General features: G+C 43.2%; 1 protein-coding gene across 1 annotated transcript; it reads right to left on the reverse strand.

The window, feature by feature from the left end:
* Positions 1 to 8309: 8309 nt before the first annotated feature.
* LOC117246344 (uncharacterized) lies at positions 8310 to 9735 on the reverse strand. The gene is made up of 3 exons (XM_033610198.2): positions 9681 to 9735; positions 9470 to 9569; positions 8310 to 9245 (listed from the first exon to the last, which is right to left on the reverse strand). The coding sequence occupies exons 2-3, from the start codon at positions 9564 to 9566 to the stop codon at positions 8611 to 8613; spliced, it is 732 nt and encodes a 243-aa protein (XP_033466089.2). The 5' UTR covers positions 9567 to 9569; positions 9681 to 9735; the 3' UTR covers positions 8310 to 8610.
* Positions 9736 to 20039: the final 10304 nt, after the last annotated feature.

Raw genomic sequence — 20039 nt, forward strand, 5'->3', positions numbered from 1 at the left:
CACTGACACACCAGTTGTTCTCACCGAGGCCTGCCCACCAAATTTGAATTTTTTATTTTCTACTAGGAGGGGGTAAAAAAGGGGGCGGAACTGCTTCAGTCACCAAAAATACACTGCACTCTGCTAAAGTTTCTTTTAACAGCTACACATCATTTGAGTATCATGCCTTTGTTTTTAGCAGTCCTCCTATTCTTTGCATCACAGTTTACAGACCACCCCACCATTCCACTTTTTTTATCACTGAATTCTCAGATCTATTAACAATCATACACACAACCTATAACAGAATTTTAATAACTGGTGATTTTAATTTACATGTTGATAATACCTCGGATCCAATGTCCAGAGAATTTTAAACCTTTTAACCTGCATGGATTTTAAACAGCATGTCACACAGCCGACTCACAACAGAGGACACACCCTGGACCTGGTCATAACCTATGGCCTGTCCACTGGTGTGTCCTCTGTTGTTGACCTGGCTGTGTCTGACCACTACTGTGTGTATTTTAACATCACCAATTTTAGCCATCAGGAGGCCCCGGTGAGAACGGTGAGGAAACGCTACCTAACTTCTGAAGTGGCTGCAAATATCGAGATTTTACAGAGCACTCCTGCTGAAATTTTACCTGCACCCTGTGATTTTATAGTGGACAATTTTAACAGTAAATTAAAGTCAACACTTGATTCAGTGGCTCCACTTTTAACCAAAACAATAAAAACAAAACCTACACTCCTGTGGAGAAATGATAATATCAAAAAACTGAAAAGAAAATGCAGGAGTGCAGAGAGGAGGTGGAGAAAAACCAAACTGACAGTTCATTATGAAATATTACACGATCAACTCAAATCCTACAATAAAACAGTCAAACAGGCAAGAATATCCCACTTTTCAAAACACATTTCCGATCATACAAACACCCCCAAATTCCTTTTCTCCACCTTCAATCTTTTAACCAACACCAATTTTAATAAACCATCCAAGATGTCAACAGACGCCCTCTGCGAGGACTTTAAGTTTATTCACTTTATTAAGTTTATTCACTTTATTAATCCCCCTGAGGGGAAATTCAATGTTTTCACTCTTGCTTGTCAATTACACACAGGTCTGAAAGACACACACATGCACAAACAGGACCTATACATGCACAAAGTGGAGAGAGCTCAGAGTGAGGGGGCTGCCCTTTGGTCAGGCACCCCGAGCGGCTGGGGGGTTCGGTGCCTTGCTCAAGGGCACCTCGGCAGTGCCCAGGAGGTGAACTGGCACCTCTCCAGCCACCAGTCCACGCTCCATATTTTTTGGTCCACCCGGGGACTCGAACAGGTGACCCTCCGGTTCCCAACCCAAGTCCCTATGGACTGAGCTACTGCAGACCACTTCAGAAGTAAAATCAATGATATCAGATCTAGTCTTTTATCTCAACAGAATGTAATTTTTAACACACCTGAACAGTTGCTTTTACCTGAGGAAACACTGGAGAGTTTTGCCCTGGTTGATGCAAGGACAGGTAAACCCTAGTCTCGCCACCAGACAATCAGAGATCTCCGCCTTCTGATAGTCTGGGGACACTCCTTTCTAAAGTGTGTTTAACACACCGGCGAAAACCGCCGGCAACAAAGCAACGCCTCTTGCATTTTTGAAAAGGACACGCCTTCTCGGAAATGTGCGCTCCCCCTTTTCTCATCCGCAAGGAAACAAACACACAGAGAGCTTGAAAATGGATGCTGAGAGATTTAACTCCGTTTTTTAACGTGTGCTCATCCGTGAAGAAAATATTTTTTCCAGCGGATGTCTTAGTTACAACATGATTGAGCTAACTGGAGTAGTTTCATGTCGTATCCGACAACGGGAGGCTTTTAACAGATGACGTCCAGATGTTAGCTTTGCTGCTGCTGTTAGCTGTCCCTGTCAACTGCAGCCACTGATGCTTTCTAGACATCGTGATTTCCCAACACTCAATAAATACCACACATAGCAACACAAAATTGCTTTGCTAGCTCAATCATGTTGTAATTAAGATATCCACTGGAAAAGATATTTTTTTCACGGACCGTTTAATCAGTTATTACCTATTACAGACACCGCTAACGGCTAACAGGGCTAACAGATAACGGTTAGCCCAGCTAAACGTGCACACAGAAATAGTAATGTTTGTTCAATCATTGTGTTTATAGACTTTACAAACATCGGATTAGTCTAAACGGTGATACAGTGATGTGAAAAGTGTGATACGTAGGCTATATATATAGCTAAAAGCTCTGCTCGTTTTCTACACGGACTATAGAGGCAATCGCCTTGTTGTTTACAAGGCGATTGCCTCTATAGTCCAGCCGGACGGATGAGTCATGGCCTTGTAAAAGATTATGTTTGTTTCTTTTAATTGGCGAGAATGTGTCGCCGCAAACGCGACAAGGATCCACTAACTTTGACCGAGTTTTCTGCGAGCATGGCTGAGCCATTTTGTACCGCTATACGTGTTTCTAGTGGGACTATGTTTACAAGCACAAGAGTTCAGCGAGCCACCAAAGGACCGCCCTGCAGATTTACTATTGGTTCTGCAACGTATGGAGTTTTTTAAACTCTGAAATTGTATCCGCCCATCTAAACACAAAATCAGGGAGAAAGTCATCAGTCTTTAGTTAAGCAAAGCATCTAAAGACTGACTTGTGAGTCTAGGTAAACCCAACAACCTGCCTTTTAGATCCGATTCCCAAATCACTTTTAAAAACATTTTATGGATTCTTTGAGGAACAGATTTTAAATATAGTAAATTACTCTCTTCATTCAGACGGGTGTCTTCCCTGCTGCCTTCAAAACGGCGGTGGTGAAGCCCCTCCTTACTGTTTTTTTTTGTGTGTGTGTGTTTGTTCAGTGCCCAGCCATGTTACTATACTGACTGTGTGTGTGTGTGTGTGTGTGTGTGTGTGTGTGTGTGTGTGTGTGTGTGTGCATGTGCATGTTTATATGTGGGGGAGGGAGGGGCAAGTTTTCAATATGTATGTAGTATTTTCGTTACATGTTTTTATTCTGTGAAGCACTTTGTGCTGCATTTTTAATGTATGAAAAGTGCTATACAAATAAAGTTTGATTTGATTTGATTTGATCATTGCAGCTAGCATTAGCTGCTTTGTGCCGGCCTTAATTTCGTCATGTTTTCCTGATTTGGTGTCCCTCTTGTTTGTTTTCTGACTTAAGCTCAGTGTAGTTGAGAGTTTGTTGACTACATCTCTGCTTTAGGCTATTTTAGTTCAGGGGCTGGTGGAGCTGGGTGTTCAAGCATCTTTCTTGGTCATGACATAGCCGGAAGTCCAACAGATACATTTATAGAAGAATGAGGATATAAAAATAAGAAGATAAGTACATTCAAATAAGGCTGTGTGCTTATCTTATGGCAAGATATTTCTTTGTAAGCTTTGTAATGGTAATTTTTTCATTCATAGTAGATTTTATATCAATAGGCAGAGAGCTCGAGATTGCTATGGACCTGTATATAAAGGTAGATTCAAGAACATTCATTCTTGGCGCCGGGAACATTATTTGTTTTAGGCTGTAACTCTCTCCCAACCCAGAAGGGGCAAATATGGCCTCAGACTTGAAGGTGCTGACTCTCAGAATGAGGCTGATTTGTTCTTTGCACCACAAAAAAGGCATCAACCAATCACGCTGTGCAGAATGACAATGGCAGGCCTGTTGATCTTTTATGTTTCTCAGCACCTCATATAAAAAAGTATTATATTTCTGTGGCACCTGCCCAGCCACAAACAACAGATCCAGACACCATTTAGGCTAATACACCCCAGAAACAGCGTTGTATGAAAAATAAAAATCTTTATTGTTAAAGTTACAATGTGTAAGTTACTTGGTTGTTTGTTAGCAAATATCAACTATTGCTTTCATAAATATATATTTACTAAAGTGTAATGCAATTCACATACAAATGGAAGCTTTCTCATAGGCTTAGAATGATTTCTCTATATATACACAGGCAGGGCGCAGTCTGATGAAGACTGCCTTCCTGTGTCGCCATATTTGAATACAGTGGCCGAAAGGGATATATGCGCTTCGCCTTTCACGTTTACCTAGAACTTGCCGTCACTAGAGACGTTTAAGGTGAAGATCAATCCGGGGCGCTTCTGCATGACCCTGCTTTGTACTCTTATGATTCTGTTGCCCTTTAAATGGAGGACCACACATATGTTTTGCCCCGTAAGAGGGAAACCACGCCACCGAATAAAAGAAAAAGATCAGATAAGCGAGGACGGGACAAAATGCGAGTGAATATCGGCGTTCCTTATTCCAGGTGGAAAGAACTCCTGAAGGAGAAGGATTTCACAAGGGATGCGGAGGTTGACTGCTTTCTGCTAGACAGGGAATTCAATCTGATATTTTAAAATCGTTTTGGTTTCATGTTTGCAACTGCTTTTCCCTCTTGTCTTAGTTCGAGTGACAGCTAACGTTACGTTTACGTGCTAACATTATCCTAGCCTTGGCTAACGTTATCCCAGAGCTACAGCTAAATGGTTAGCCTAGCCTACAGCCTAATCTGTTGATTCCTCTCACGCTGCTGCGAAGGCTGCCACCCTCTCCTCCTCCTCTTCCCTCTGGGTAGCCGAGACACACCTCTTCACCTGGCCGTTTCTACCCCCACGCCCCCTTCCAGTCCCTGGTCTTCCTCCTCTCCCTCTCCCTCTTCCTCATCCTCTCCCTCTCCCTCTTCCTCATCTCCCTGTGTCCTGTTGAAGAACACTCTGGAAATGCATATATTATAATCGTACCAGCCTATATTTGCCACACTGTGCCGTGACTATCACATAAAACGTGTTTTTTTAGCATTACTGTGCTAATGCTCCTTGTACCAAAACAAGCCAGCAAGAAGGTTCCTGGTTCGATCCCGGGTGTGGGAGCCCTTCTGTGCGGAGTTTGCATATTCTCCCCATGTCAGCGTGGGTTCTCTCCGGGCACTCCGGCTTCCTCCCACAGTCCATAGACATGCAGATTGGGGACTAGGTTAATTGATAACTCTAAATTGTCCGTAGGTGTGAATGTGAGCGTGAATGGTTGTTTGTCTCTATGTGTCAGCCCTACGATAGTCTGGCGACCTGTCCAGGGTGTACCCTGCCTCTCGCCCAATGTCAGCTGGGATAGGCTCCAGCCCCCCCGCGACCCCCAAGAGGATGAAGTGGTTAGAAGATGAATGAATGAATGAATGAATGAATGAATAACATATATCTCACAGATAACCTATATCTCACTGGTAAGCTATAACATATCGTAACATGATATGTTAAATAAATATTCACCTCCTTGCTAGATACTCCTGAAAAACTCGAAAAACTCTGCTGTCTGCGCAAGGCTTTTTGTCCTACAACGCCACCGTCACTTACCCAACGGGAGGGGTGAGTGAGTGAGCGCTGCAATCTAGAATTTGACCGCTGATGTCACTGTTACTCACCATTTTTACACACTGAGGCTTTAAAAAAAAGAGATTGTGAATTAAATCAGCTTCACTCAGGAAGAACAATGCTGTTTGGATCTACATACGCACACACATGTACATGGCTATTAAAACAAACAACATAAATGCAGAAAAGAAACACTGCACACTATCTTCAAGTCACAAATTTATTCAACAAGAATAAACAAGAATAAATACCAAGTTTCAATCTGGGATGGATCTTAAAGCATCAAGCATTTGACCTGACGAATCTCCTACTTGGACTGAAACTTTGTCCATTTTGAATACAATTTGTGGCACTTCTGTAGGTGTCATTTCACTGAAAAATAAGAGAGGACATTTTGTATACTTGTGAATTACAGACAGGATGTCGTGAGGGATTCTGACTTCTTAGCTTATTAAGCACTCGCCACCATGACAGCTACGTCAGCGTCATCACCAGTGTCTGCATCATCGTCAGAGTCGCTGTCTGCCAGCTCAGCTACGTCAACATCGTCGTCGGAGATTGCATTTACACGTTTACATGCAGCTTGAGAATATCTTAGCTTGGAAAAAGAAGGAGATGACGTAGCAGCAATGCAATAACTCCCGAAAAAAAACAAAAACAAACACACCATGGCGACCGAGAAGCATGAGACACACTTCTAGACGGATGAGTAAACTACATTTACCGCACTTTAGGGACTGTTCTTTACTTGTGAAGGGACTGTTCTTTACTTGTCAGGGGAGGAGGGTGGCTGGTTGATTTTTATTTCATTTATTTATTTTATTTTGATCCCCCCTATGTTAATCACTTATTGATGCTGTTTTTGAAGTATGAATAAGTCAAGTAATTTATTCCATTGAAATATCATTGACGTATTAGGCCTATAGAAAAGTGATTTGTCTTTTTATAAATGACAAAAGGCACATCTGCCTCATTTTTGCTGTGGTACTACTCAGAACTGTGATACTTTCACTGGTGGCCCCCAGAGTGTCTTGAGTCAGAATCGCTGTCTGCCAGCTCAGCTACGTCAGCATCGTCGTCGGAGACTGCATTTACATGGAAAAAGAAGGAGATAACGAAGCAGCAGTGAGGTACCTCCCAACAAAAACAAAAAACAAACACACCATGGCAACCGAGAAGCAGAAGACACACTTCTGGACGGATGAGTAAACTACATTCATGCTCCGACAGCTGAAGGAGCTAAACATTTTGAAGTTCATGGATGGTAGGAAAAAGGAAACGCAGATTTATTTGAGCTTCTGAGTAAGAACCAGAACTAATTCAATACGCACTATATTAAAAAGGACACAGCCCTGCCTATCAAGGTGGAGTCAGACGTACTTGGTTAGAAATTAGATTTTCTCTTCTGCATACAGTACAGGCCAAAAGTTTGGACACACCTTCTCATTCAATGCGTTTTCTTTATTTTCACATCAAAACTATGAATGAACACATGTGGAGTTATGTACTTAACAAAAAAAGGTGAAATAACTGAAAACATGTTTTATATTCTAGTTTCTTCAAAATAGCCACCCTTTGCTCTGATTACTGCTTTGCACATTCTTGGCATTCTCTCGATGAGCTTCAAGAGGTAGTCACCTGAAATGGTTTTCCAACAGTCTTGAAGGAGTTCCCAGAGGTGTTTAGCACTTGTTGGCCCCTTTGCCTTCACTCTGCGGTCCAGCTCACCCCAAACCGTCTCGATTGGGTTCAGGTCCGGTGACTGTGGAGGCCAGGTCATCTGCCGCAGCACTCCATCACTCTCCTTCTTGGTCAAATAGCCCTTACACAGCCTGGAGGTGTGTTTGGGGTCATTGTCCTGTTGAAAAATAAATGATCGTCCAACTAAACGCAAACCGGATGGGATGGCATGTCGCTGCAGGATGCTGTGGTAGCCATGCTGGTTCAGTGTGCCTTCAATTTTGAATAAATCCCCAACAGTGTCACCAGCAAAACACCCCCACACCATCACACCTCCTCCTCCATGCTTCACAGTGGGAACCAGGCATGTGGAATCCATCCGTTCACCTTTTCTGCGTCTCACAAAGACACGGCGGTTGGAACCAAAGATCTCAAATTTGGACTCATCAGACCAAAGCACAGATTTCCACTGGTCTAATGTCCATTCCTTCCTGTAGCGCTTGATGGTTTTTGCGACTCCACTTGGGGACACATTGGTTCTTGCCATAATATGAATTTTAACAGTTGTCCAATAGGGCTGTCGGCTGTGTATTAACCTGACTTCTGCACAACACAACTGATGGTCCCAACCCCATTGATAAAGCAAGAAATTCCACTAATTAACCCTGATAAGGCACACCTGTGAAGTGGAAACCATTTCAGGTGACTACCTCTTGAAGCTCATGGAGAGAATGCCAAGAGTGTGCAAAGCAGTAATCAGAGCAAAGGGTGGCTATTTTGAAGAAACTAGAATATAAAACATGTTTTCAGTTATTTCACCTTTTTTTGTTAAGTACATAACTCTACATGTGTTCATTCATAGTTTTGATGCCTTCAGTGAGAATCTACAATGTAAATAGTCATGAAAATAAAGAAAACGCATTGAATGAGAAGGTGTGTCCAAACTTTTGGCCTGTACTGTATATACTCAGACATGACGAGAAGTCCGACTTGACTGATTAACCAAGCTATGAGCTTAGCTCAACTACTGCGTGCTCCACCACCTTATATATGTCAGCGGAGGTTATCATGCTGGCCACATCATCTGCATCCGTGTTGCTCAACACCTCATCAGTGTCAGCAGGTGTCATGCTATTCGCCATCTCATCGCCACCAGAAAAGTGGTTTTGAAATTAATTAATAAATATTACAGGTACACAGACACATAAAAAAGCACAAGAATGCAGATATTGAAACTGACACAAACCTTTTATTTCATGTTGTCACAAGCTTTTACATCATTGTCACCTGTCAATTTTATTTGTCCCCGAAGGACAACTGGTTTAACACCACACAGTGCAACAAAATGTGGTCCCATTATTGTAAGACAATGCTTCAGAGGTCTTTAGTGTACACAACCTGGCAATCGAGATGATACCTGTTTTATTGGAGAGCTGCAGAGATAGAACACATACACATGTATATATATATATTGTATAAAATATTAATTTTTTTTAAATGACTTTTGAAGGATTCTGATTTCTTAGCATATTAAGCACTTGCAGCCACTTCGGCTACGTCAGCATCGTCGATCGAGTCTGCGTCAGCGTCGTTGTCTGCCAGCTCAGCTATGTCAGCGACGTCATTGGAGTCTGCGTCATCATCGGCATCGCTGGCCAATTCCACAGCTACTTCAGCTTCCTCGTCAGAGTCTGCGTCATCATCAACGTCGCTGGCCAATGCCACAGCTACTTCAGCTTCCTCATCAGAATCTGCATCATCATCAGCGTCGCTGGCTGCCACCACATCATCTACGTCAGCGGAGGTCATGTTGCTTGCCACCTCCTCTACGTCAGCGGAGGTCATCGTGCTTGCCACATCATCTTCGTCCATGTTGCTCAACACGTCATCTACATCAGCGGAGGTCATGTTGCTTGCCACCTCCTCTACGTCAGCGGAGGTCATCGTGCTTGCCACATCATCTTCGTCCATGTTGCTCAACACGTCATCTACATCAGCGGAGGTCATGTTGCTTGCCACCTCATCTGCATCAGCGGAGGTCATCATGCTCACAGCCAGGTCCTGAATGTCAGAGTTGGACATTGCATTATCGACAGTGACGTCTTTGAGCGCCTTTTCTATTGCAGGGCCGTTCTTGGCAATAGCATCGTCCAGAGCCTTTTCATCTTTAGAAGAAATTGCATCCATAAATAAAAGACAGTTAGTCAAACTGTTGTCTGTAAAGAACTTGACAAGTTCTGTAATTGTTTTAAAAATTGCACAAGACATTGACTTCCTAACATACATACAGAGTTGTGGCATTGCATCAATACATGAGACATCTGGTGCACATATCACACTACTTCAACTATTATGACAACTATCAAATTACATTAGTTCATCTAGTTACCTGGGTCTACTGCAGCAGCCTTTTTGGCTGGTGCTGCTGGTGCTGCAGTGATCACAGCCACCAAAGCAAAGGCCAGCACCAAAATTTGGATCTTCATTTTCTGAAAGAAATCATAAAAACTTACATAAATACTATCAAACGGACTGTAAGCATTTAAGTAACTGGCTCTGTTGGTTTTGTGGAAGGAGTGAAATAAATGTACTGGACTCACCTTCAGTTCGCGGTTGCTCTCAGGTCCAAATGACTTCAACTTGAAACAGGAGTACTCAACTGACCGATGCACCTCAAATTTATACTTTTTTGACGGAAGTATGTTTGTTTACAGTGACCAGAGCATCCAATGAATTGTCCAGGGTTTGCTAGTCTATGACAAACAATGCCCCAAGGTTTATGATGTAATGCAGAAACACTTCCGACATCAAGGATCAAGTGAACACTTGTATCACATTTATTCACTAATGTTAAATACTGATCAGGTGTACAGTATGTTTGGAAGTCCCTCAGTGAAATAGCTGGGAGCCTCCTGGCATTGTTTGTACAGCTGTGGTTTTAATATTTGTTCATTTTTAAACGTATTTAACTAATAAGGAAACAAAGTTTCTCAGCGTAGCAGTATGGAGTCCACATAACCCCACCTGAAAGGAAGAGATTGTCTTCTAGAAAGCTTACTGTATGCATATTTGCCTGATATATTCTTAACTACATAAAATGAGTGTTTCAAATCACACAATGATTGAACAAGTCTGGGGTCATGAGAATTTTTGGGATAAGAACTAAGAGCTTCTAAAACTCTGAAACAACAACAGTGACTTGACTTTTAGATGCTCCAAAACTTTTTTTTTTTCATTTGTTTTGTTCTGTCAATCTAATTTGGCTAATATCCTGAGGCTCAGGGAAGTTTGCTTACCTGACCAACTCAGCAAACAAATGGTTTCAAATAATGGTGGGGAAGCTACAGTGTGCTCCTCAAATCATTTTACTTTTTTTTTTACTAACAATTGTTTATTGTTTGTTCAAGGATCCCCATTAGAAGCACATGAATGTGCCTCTGGTCTTTCTGGGGTCCTACACAATGAAATACAGTACAACCATAAAATAGGAGTTCAGACAAATTAAGATCTAGAAACAATCAAAATACCAATCTGATACTAAACTGTTTTTTGTTTTTTTTTAAAAAAGGACAATGTAATCATAGATTGAACCACAAGTCAACATAGCAGCAGAAAGAAAAGACACTACAAACATAAGAGATAATAAGATAAGCAGACTAAAGAAATCAATTTATAGAAGAATGAAAAAAAAATAAAAGTACGAACATAAGTATATTAAGATAATGCTATGTGCTTACTATGTACTAATTCTATGTACTAATGACACTCCGCAGTAACATTTGGCAACATAAAGACATTTTCTGTTCAACCATCAGCCAAGCCAGGTGTGCATGCATACAGCTGACACTAGCTCAGAATCAGCAGCCGAGTGCCAGACAAGCCGCTTTATTTTTGGAAATCTGCAACTTTTTCAGATGTAATTTTGATGCTGATGGCCAGATTACAGGACAGTATTCTAGGTGAAACAAAATCAAAGAATGAATAACTGATTTCATTACTGAGGGAGCGATAAAAGCAGGGGACCTCCTAGTAATGCTGATTCCCATTTTGATGACAATATCATTAACGTGTTTAGACCAGGATAGTGAGCTATCCAAAGTTATGCCTGCAAGTTTTATTGTGCTTCCTTCTTCAATATTTGTGGAACCAATTACCAAATTTACTTTGGGGTTGTTGGCCAACATATGTCGAGATCCTATCACAATGGTCTTAGTCTTGGAAATATTTAAAACCAACTTGCTGCCCTCAATCCATCTATATATATCTATCTATATACAATCATTAGTAAAATGGAGTCCCTAAACAACTGCCTTGTGGTACTCCACAGTCAATGAAATTCTTGTTGCTGCAGTTAAAGAAGACTCTCTTCTCCCTGAGAGATAATGATTAAACCATAAGATTTTATCTGGAGTGAAACCATAACACTGTAGTTTGACAGTAAGCAAGGTATGATCAATTACATTGAATGTAACATTGAGCTGACTGCAACTACACCCATTACTGTGAGTGCAGTTAAACCTTTGCAAGTAAAAAGCACTCATACTTATAATACTTTATCAATACATACATTCAGAAAGCATGTAGACAGCAATATTTCATTCTGCTCTGTCCGCAGTCCCTCATCCACTGATGCTAACATGTTTTACACAAGGACGGCACACTAGTTCAGCTATCACCTAATTACTGTCAGTACATCAGATTACAGATCTGGCTGGACCAAATTTCCCACAGCGTCAGTTCCACCTGGCTACATTGCTACAAATTATTACAGTGGCATGCAAAGGTTTGGGCACCCTTGGTCAAAATTTTGTTTACTGTGAGTAGTTAAGTATAAGATGAACTGGATTGAAGTTAAAGATAAAACATGCTCTTCAACATTTTAAGATTCAGGATTCAAGAGGTTTATTATCATGTACACAGCAAACATAAAGATGGTTACAGGCAATGAAATTCGTACGCTGCGAGTTGCCCTCACACACAATGACTAAACTAAAATAAATAAAAAATAAATAATAAAAAATGCAAGTATTGTGTACAGTCAGATTTGTTGTGCAAATATTGTTGTGCAAGTAGTAGTATCAAATATTGTCATATTATCCAATTTGTATATGTACAGAGAGACAGATAATCACCAGTTTAGTAGTCTGATGACCTGTGGATAGAAACTGTTTTTTGAGTCTGGTTGTCCTTGCTTTCACACTTCTGTAATGTCTGCCAGACGGCAGGAGTGTGAACAGTATGTGCTGTGGTGGGTGTCGACCTCAATGATGTTGAGTGCCCTTTTTGTGACCCGGGTGTCGTAGATGTTCTATAATGAGGGGAGGACTGCTCCACAGATGAATTGTGCCATTTTAGTGACATGCTGGAGAGCCTTTCTGTCCTGAACAGTGCAGTTCCCATACCACACTGTGATGGAGTTTGTCAGGATGTAATGCATCTGTAATAGATGCTAAGGAGTTTGGAGGATAGTCCAAATTTCCTCAGCTTCCTAAAGAGGAAGAGTCTCTGTTGAGCTTTCTTGATGATCTGCTGTGTGTTGTGAGTCCAGGTGAGATCCTCGCTGATGTGGGTGCCAAGGAGTCTGATGTGTAGTGGGGTGTGCTGATGCCTTCTATTTATCCGCTCTCCAGCTGAGCCACCTCTTCCCTGTAGGCTGCTTCCTCTCCATCAGTGATCAGCCCAATGACACTTGTGTCGTCAACAAACTTGATGATGGAGGTGTTGCTCTGGGAAGGGACGCAGTCGTAGGAGAACAGGGTGTACAGGAGTGGACTCAGCACGCAGCCTTGGGGGGTCCCTGTGCTCACTGTCTTTGTGCCTGATGTCCTGGTACCAACTCTGACTGCCTGGGGTCTGTCTGTAAGGAAGTCCAGGACCCAGCAGCAGAGGGGGATTGTCAGTCCAAGGGTGAAGAGCTTGTCAGCCAGCCTGTCTGGGATGACTGTGTTGAAAGCTGAACTGTAATCTGCAAACAGCATTCGAGCATGAGTGCTTTTGTGTTTGAGGTGTGAAAGGATTGTGTGAAGGGCTGCATTAACGGTGTCATCATTGGAACAGTTCTGGCGATATGCAAGTTGCTGTGGGTCATGTGTATTCGGGATGACCCATTTAATGTGTGACATGACTATTCTCTCAATACACTTCATTACAATTGAGGTGAGTGCTATGGGGCAGTATTCATTCAGAGAGGTTATATTGTTTTTCTTGGGGATGGGCACTATTGTGGTGAACTTGAAGCATGTAGGCACAGATGACCGGGAGAGGGACAGACTGTAAATGTCTGTAAAGACCTCAGCCAGCTCTGAAGAGCAGACCCTCAGGGCACGGCCAGGGATGTTGTCAGGGCCATTTGACTTTCCGGGGGTTAGTCCTTTTCAGAACTTTACACACCTTGGTCGCAGTCACAATGAGTGAAGAGCTCTGTGCTGTCTCTGCTGGTAGAATCCCTCTGCGTTGGTTGGTGTTGAGGGTGTCGAAGCAGGTGTAGAACTTATTCAGCTCATCCGGTAGCATGTTGTGGCTGGCTGTGACCCTGCTGCTCCTCTGTTGGAATTCGGCAATGTGTTGCAGGCCATGCCACATGAATCGGGAATCTGAGTTGTTGTAGTATCCCTCCATTTTTGATCTGTACTGCCTCTTGGTTTCCCTGATGGATCGACGCAGGTCATATCTGGCCTTTTTGTAGCCCTCTGCATCACTGGAGGGGAATGCAGTGGAGCGTGCATGCAGCATGGAATGTACCTTGTGGTTCCTCGCAGTTTGAATTGCTTCCGTCCGGCCGCAGATTCAGAGTCCCAAGGGCAAGCCGGAACATATATAAGAAATCTTTCATTCCACATGCCATACATGCTCTGAACATAACATGATTGTACCTGCTGTTACTGTTTTTTGCCTATTTGCACAACAACTTTACTTTTCTTTTCCTTTCTGTTGTGTGTCTTGATGAGTGTCCTGATTTTGTCTTGTGTAGTCTGGTGTCTGGAGAGGCCGAAGACAAATTTCCACTACGGTGGATAATAAAGTTTATCCGTCATCAGCAGAAAACCTTTCCTACGTTCTCACCACAAAATTCAGCATCAGAAGTTTGTAAGGGAACATCTAAACAAGCCTGATGCTTTTTGGAAACAAGTCCTGTAAAGTGATGAAGTTAAAATAGAACTTTTTGGATGCAATAAGCAGAGGTATGTTTGGAGAAAAAAGGGTGCTGAATTTCAGGAAAAGAACACCTGTCCAACTGTTAAATACAGAGGTAGATGTATCATGCTTTGGGCGTGTGTTGCAGCCAGTGGCACGGGGAACAGTTCACAGGTACAGGGAAGAATGGATTTAGTTAAATTCCAGCAAATTCTGGAAGCAAACATCACAGCATCTGTAAAAAAGCTGAAGATGAAGAAAGGATGGCTTCTACAACAGGGCTATGGTCCTAAATGCAAACCGTAGTGGCCGCCTATTATGGGTAAAGGCCTGGCTAGCATGTTCCCCTGGGCTGGCTCAGTTCCCTTGCTGTGTTCTGCCTGGATAGAGAGCATGTCTCCGCCACCTTACTGCACGACGCTCCCTGGTTCCGATCGGTACCTGGCTGATACCTGTGGCAGACTCTGCTCAGGAGCTTCGTACCCTCCGCCTTCTCTGGCCTAGCCCCCGTTCTCGTGTGGAAGTGAATCGTCGCAATCTTCAGCCGCTGGGCTGGGCATCTCGCGCGGCTGATGTCCCGGTCTCGACCAGATGCATGCTGGTGAACGCCAGATCGATCCTAAACAAAACTTTTATTCTCCGGGACATCTTCACTTCACATGCCCTGGATATATTATTCATTACGGAAACCTGGATCAATGTGGGTGAGTCTGCTCCTCATACTGAGCTACTGCCTCCGGACTGCAGCGTTATAAATGAGCCCCGGATGACTGGCCACGGTGGAGGAATAGCCACTGTATTTAAGAACGGTATGTACTGCAAGCCTCCTCTTTCTATCTCCTCCTCCTTCGAACTGAGCTTGTTTGAACTGGGCCGAACGGACCCGGTATTATGTGCACTAATCTACCGGCCGCCTAAATATAACGGAGACTTCAATGAACACTTTGCTGAATTTCTGGCTGGGATTGTGACAGACTATGACAGAATTCTAATTGTCTGGGATTTTAATGTGCATCTGTGTTGTATTTCTAAGCCTCTGGCTAAAGATTTTGTTGATGTACTTGATGCTTTTAATTTTGTACAACATATCTCTGGGCCCACACAAGAGCTTGGACACACGCTGGATCTAATAATTTCTCACGGTTTGCCTATTTCCAATGTCCAGGTGTGTGATGCAGTGTTCTCCGATCATATGACGGTGTTATTTGATTTCCTGGTGCCCTGTCAGAGTCTTGACCCGTGCGCGCCTCTGCACTATGGTCATATGCTGAAACCCTCCTCTGCTGCTGTTTTCGCATCTGTCTTTGTGAATACACCTTTAGCTCCAGATGAAAACAACTCTTTAGATTTCATGGACACGGAGAAACTAACAGCATCCTTTATGTCCACCTGTACTGGAGTTCTTGACATCATCGCGCCTCTCAAACTCATGTGCGCTAGAGCCAAACGCGAGCCCTGGCTTAGTGATGCCACGCACAGTGCCAGGTGAGTATGCCAGAAGGCAAAGCGCAGGTTTAAAAAGAACAAGCTTCATGTCAACTACAAAATTCTCAAAGACAGCTGGAGAAATTATCAGCACATTGTAAAATCAGAAAAGGCGAGATATGTCTCTGATGTTATCTCCAGTAATTGCAACAAGCCGCAGGTTCTTTTAAAACTATTGACTTTATGCTGAACCCCACTCAATCAAATTGTCTCGAGGCTTCAGATGAGATGTGTGAAAAATTTCGCTGCTTTTTTCTAGAAAAAAAATTGACAATCAGAGCCACTATCTCACCCCCTTCTTTTGACCCCTCGATTGATGTCACATGCTCTGCTGTGCTCAATCAGTTTGAACCTGTGTCAATGGCAGTCATAGCACCACTGATTAAAAAACCCAACCTGGACACATCTGCCCTCTGTAATTTTAGGCCTGTTTCCAAGCTTCCTTTTATGTCCAAAATTCTGGAAAAAACAGTACTACTGCAACTACAGTCTTTTTTTAAATGTACACAAGATTTTGGACATTTTTCATTCTGGTTTTAAAGCATTTCACAGCACAGAGTCTGCACCTTTAAGAGTTTTTAATGATCTTTTAGTAACCACTGACTCTGGTGACTCTGCTATCCTTTTGCTTTTAGATCTCACCGCTGCATTCGACACAGTTGACCACTCCATTCTTATTTCTCGCCTAGAACATTGTTTAGGCATTAAGGGCACTGCTCCAGAGTGGTTCAGGTCCTATCTGTCGCAGAGATTGTTTACTGTCAAAATTGGTGAGGCTACATCTTCTCCTGCTCCCCTCTCCTGTGGAGTCCCCCAGGGCTCTATTTTGGGGCCCATTTTGTTTTCTCTGTATCTTCTGCCCCTTAGTCTAATCTTAAAGAAACATGGCGTTCCTTACCACCTATATGCAGACGACTCCCAAATTTACTTACCTGTCAAAAAGCTCAACAATTGCTCCCTTCACGCCCTGTTTGAGTGTCTCAAGGACATTAAGGCATGGATGGCCCTAAACTTCCTTAATATAAATGAAAGTAAAACAGAAGTTGTTGTCTTTGAATCAAGTGGTGCTAGCCTAGTTTCTTCCAATGACTTGGGTTTCCTGTAGCCCTATGTTAAACCTGTGGTCACTAACCTTGGCGTTAAAATAGACAGTGCTCTTAAACTTGAAAAGCAGATAAATGCTGTGGTGAAGTCCAGTTTTTATCATTTGAGGCTTGTATCCAAAATCAAACCTGTGCTTTCTTTTAATGACCTTGAGCAGGTTATCCATGCGTTATCCGTTTGGATTACTGCAACGCGCTGTATGTGGGGCTAAACCAGGCCTCCCTAGCACTTTTGCAGCTCATTCAAAATGCGGCAGCACGCCTTCTACCTGCCAGCATGAGCACATTAAACCCACCCTGGCCTCCCTCCATTGGCTTCCAATCAAGTTTAGAATTGATTTTAAGATTTTATTGTTTGTTTTTAAAGTACTGAATAGGTGAGCTCCCCAAAACATCGTCGACCTCCTAAAAGTGTACACCCCCTCGAGGTCACTGAGGTCGGCCGATCAGCTTGTGGTCCCAAAAAGCCGTCTGAAAACGAGAGGTGACCGAGCCTTCTCGGTAGCTGCCCCTAGGCTATGGAATGACCTGCCTGCCCATGTCAAAATGGCCCCCACTGTAGAATCTTTTAAGTCCCACCTCAAGACCCACTTGTTTTCCTTGGCTTTTGATTCTGGTTGACGAGTAGACCAACCTGTCTCTGTGTCTTTTATCCCTTGAGCTTGCAGGTACTGTCTGTATCGCTTCTGTATTTATGACCTGTATACTTCGTATGTGTATTTCTGTACAGTCCTATGTGGATATTCTGTATATTCTTATGTGAATTTCTGTTTATTTCTGTATATGCTTATGTGTAGCTTGTGCAGCACTTTGGTAACTTCGTGTTCTTGAAAAGTGCTATATAAATAAAATGGACTGGACTAAACACACCTTGAAATCCACAATGGACTACCTCAAGAGGCACAAGCTGAAGGTTTTGCCATGGCCCTCAGAGTCCCCTGACCTAAACGTCATTAAAAATCTGTGGATAGATCAGTGCATTCAAGATGGCCCATGGATGTCACAGAGCTAGAAGTCTTTGCAATGAAGAATGGCTGACAATCCCCCAAACAAGAACAGAAAGACTTAGCTGGATACAAAAAGTGTTTAGAAGGTGTGATATCTGTGAAAGGGGGCACTATTAATACTGACCATGCAGGGTGGCAAAACTTTAGCTTCAGGCCCTTTTCTTTTTTGTTACTTTGAAACTGTAAAAGATTGAAATAAAAGGTAATCTTGCTTGAAATATTGACAAAATGTGTCATCTTTAACTTGCCTTTTCATCTTCCATTTACTTAACTATTCACAGTAAATGAAATTTTGACCAGGGGTGCCCTAACTTTTGCATGCTACTGTATATGACATCTTAAAATACGTCTGGAACAGGACATGGTAGAGCTTCGACTTGTGTATGAGGCAGTAGAACTCTCCTTCTCTTTTTATACCTTGTAAAATGGGATGCACCCAAAATCTCTCCCTTTGTCAAGTGAGAAGGAGGACAAGGTCATAACCACCAGATGATGTTGAATCCATCATTGTTTTTTAAGAATCAGCTGGCACAAATCTTTTTAAACCTCTTATGAAAACATTGGTACAACTGTCGCAATTTTGCATCGCTGCTGGTATGAATAGTTTTGTTGCCAAATATTTATGTAATATATAACAAGATGCTGCAAATGTTTTACCAGACTGTTGCAGCTAGCACTCTTTTCTTTGCCGTGGTGTGCTGGGGGGCGGGTGTTAAGAAAAAGGATGCCAACAGGCTCAACAAGCTGGTTAAGAAGGCCCAGTCTGTTGTTGGCCTGAAGTTGAGCACTTTTGAGGAGGTGGTGGAGGACAGAATCCAGGCCAAATTCAATAGGATCATATACAACACCACCCATCCTCTCTATAAAACACTGGACACACTCAAGAGCACATTCAGCACCAGATACAGACTCCCCCGCTGTTCAAAAGAGCGCTACAAAAAATCATTCATACCCACAGCAATACAACTGTACAACTCCTCACTCCGATCAAACTCATATGCACTTTGAACCATTCTTCCTCTTTTTTTTTTTATTACAAAGATATCTATTGTACTGTTTTTACACACCTGTTTATACCTTTTATTCACACCTTGTGATCTTATGTACTTTTAGGATTTTTCTTGTGTCAGTATGTGTGCTGTGTTCTTGTGATTTGTGTCTGTTTTTGTCATTATTGCCCCTGCTGCTGAGGACATTTTAAATTTCCCCTTGGGGATTAAATAAAGTATATCTATATATGTATGTATGTATGTATGTATGTATCTATCTATCTATCTATCTATCTATCTATTCACAGGCAAGTATCTTAAATGTACTTGTCATTTGTTTGTTTCGCCCTCAGTCTTTAGTATTGGCAACTGAAAGTTTGCTAGACCCCCCTCACCTTAGTTACTGTTGCTATGCGTCGTCTCGTCTCGTCTCGTCTCGTCATCCTCCGCTTATCTGGGTCCAGGTTGCGGGGGCAGCAGCCTCAGCAAAGAAGCCCAGACAGTCCTCTCCCCAGCCACCTCCGTCAGCTCTTCCGAGGGAACCCCTAGGCGTTCCCAGGCCAGCCGGGCGATGGAATCCCTCCAGCGTGTCCTGGGGCAGCCCCGAGGTCTCCTCCCGGTTGGACATGCCCGAAATACCTCCCAAGGGAGGCGTCCGGGAGGCATCCTTACCAGATGCCCGAACCACCTCAACTGGCTCCTCTCGATGTGGAGGAGCAGCGGCTCTACTCCGAGTCCCTCCTGGATGTCCAAGCTCCTCACCCTACCTCTAAGGCTGAGCCCAGCCACCCTGCGGAGGAAACTCATTTCGGCCGCTTGTACTCGCGATCTCGTTCTTTTGGTCACTACCCAAAGCTCATGACCATAGGTGAGGGTTGGAACGTAGATTGACCAGTAAATCGAGAGCTTCGCTTTCTGGCTAAGCTCCCTTTTCACCACAATGGACCGGTTAAGCGTCCGCATCACTGCTGACGCCGCCCCAATCCGCCTGTCAATCTCCTGCTCCATCCTACCCTCACTCGTGAACAAGATCCTGAGATACTTAAACTCCTCCACCTGAGGCAGGACCACCCCCCCAACCTGGAGTGGGCAATCCACCCTTTTCCAGCTGAGGACCATGGCCTCAGACTTGGAGGTGCTGATTCTCATCCCAGCCGCTTCACACTCGGCTGCGAACCGTCCCAGCGAGAGCTGGAGGTCACTGTTCGATGGAGCTAGGAGGACCACGTCATCCGCAAATA

This window comes from Epinephelus lanceolatus, chromosome 22, assembly GCF_041903045.1.
Source record: "Epinephelus lanceolatus isolate andai-2023 chromosome 22, ASM4190304v1, whole genome shotgun sequence".
NCBI classification, from domain to species: domain Eukaryota; kingdom Metazoa; phylum Chordata; class Actinopteri; order Perciformes; family Serranidae; genus Epinephelus; species Epinephelus lanceolatus.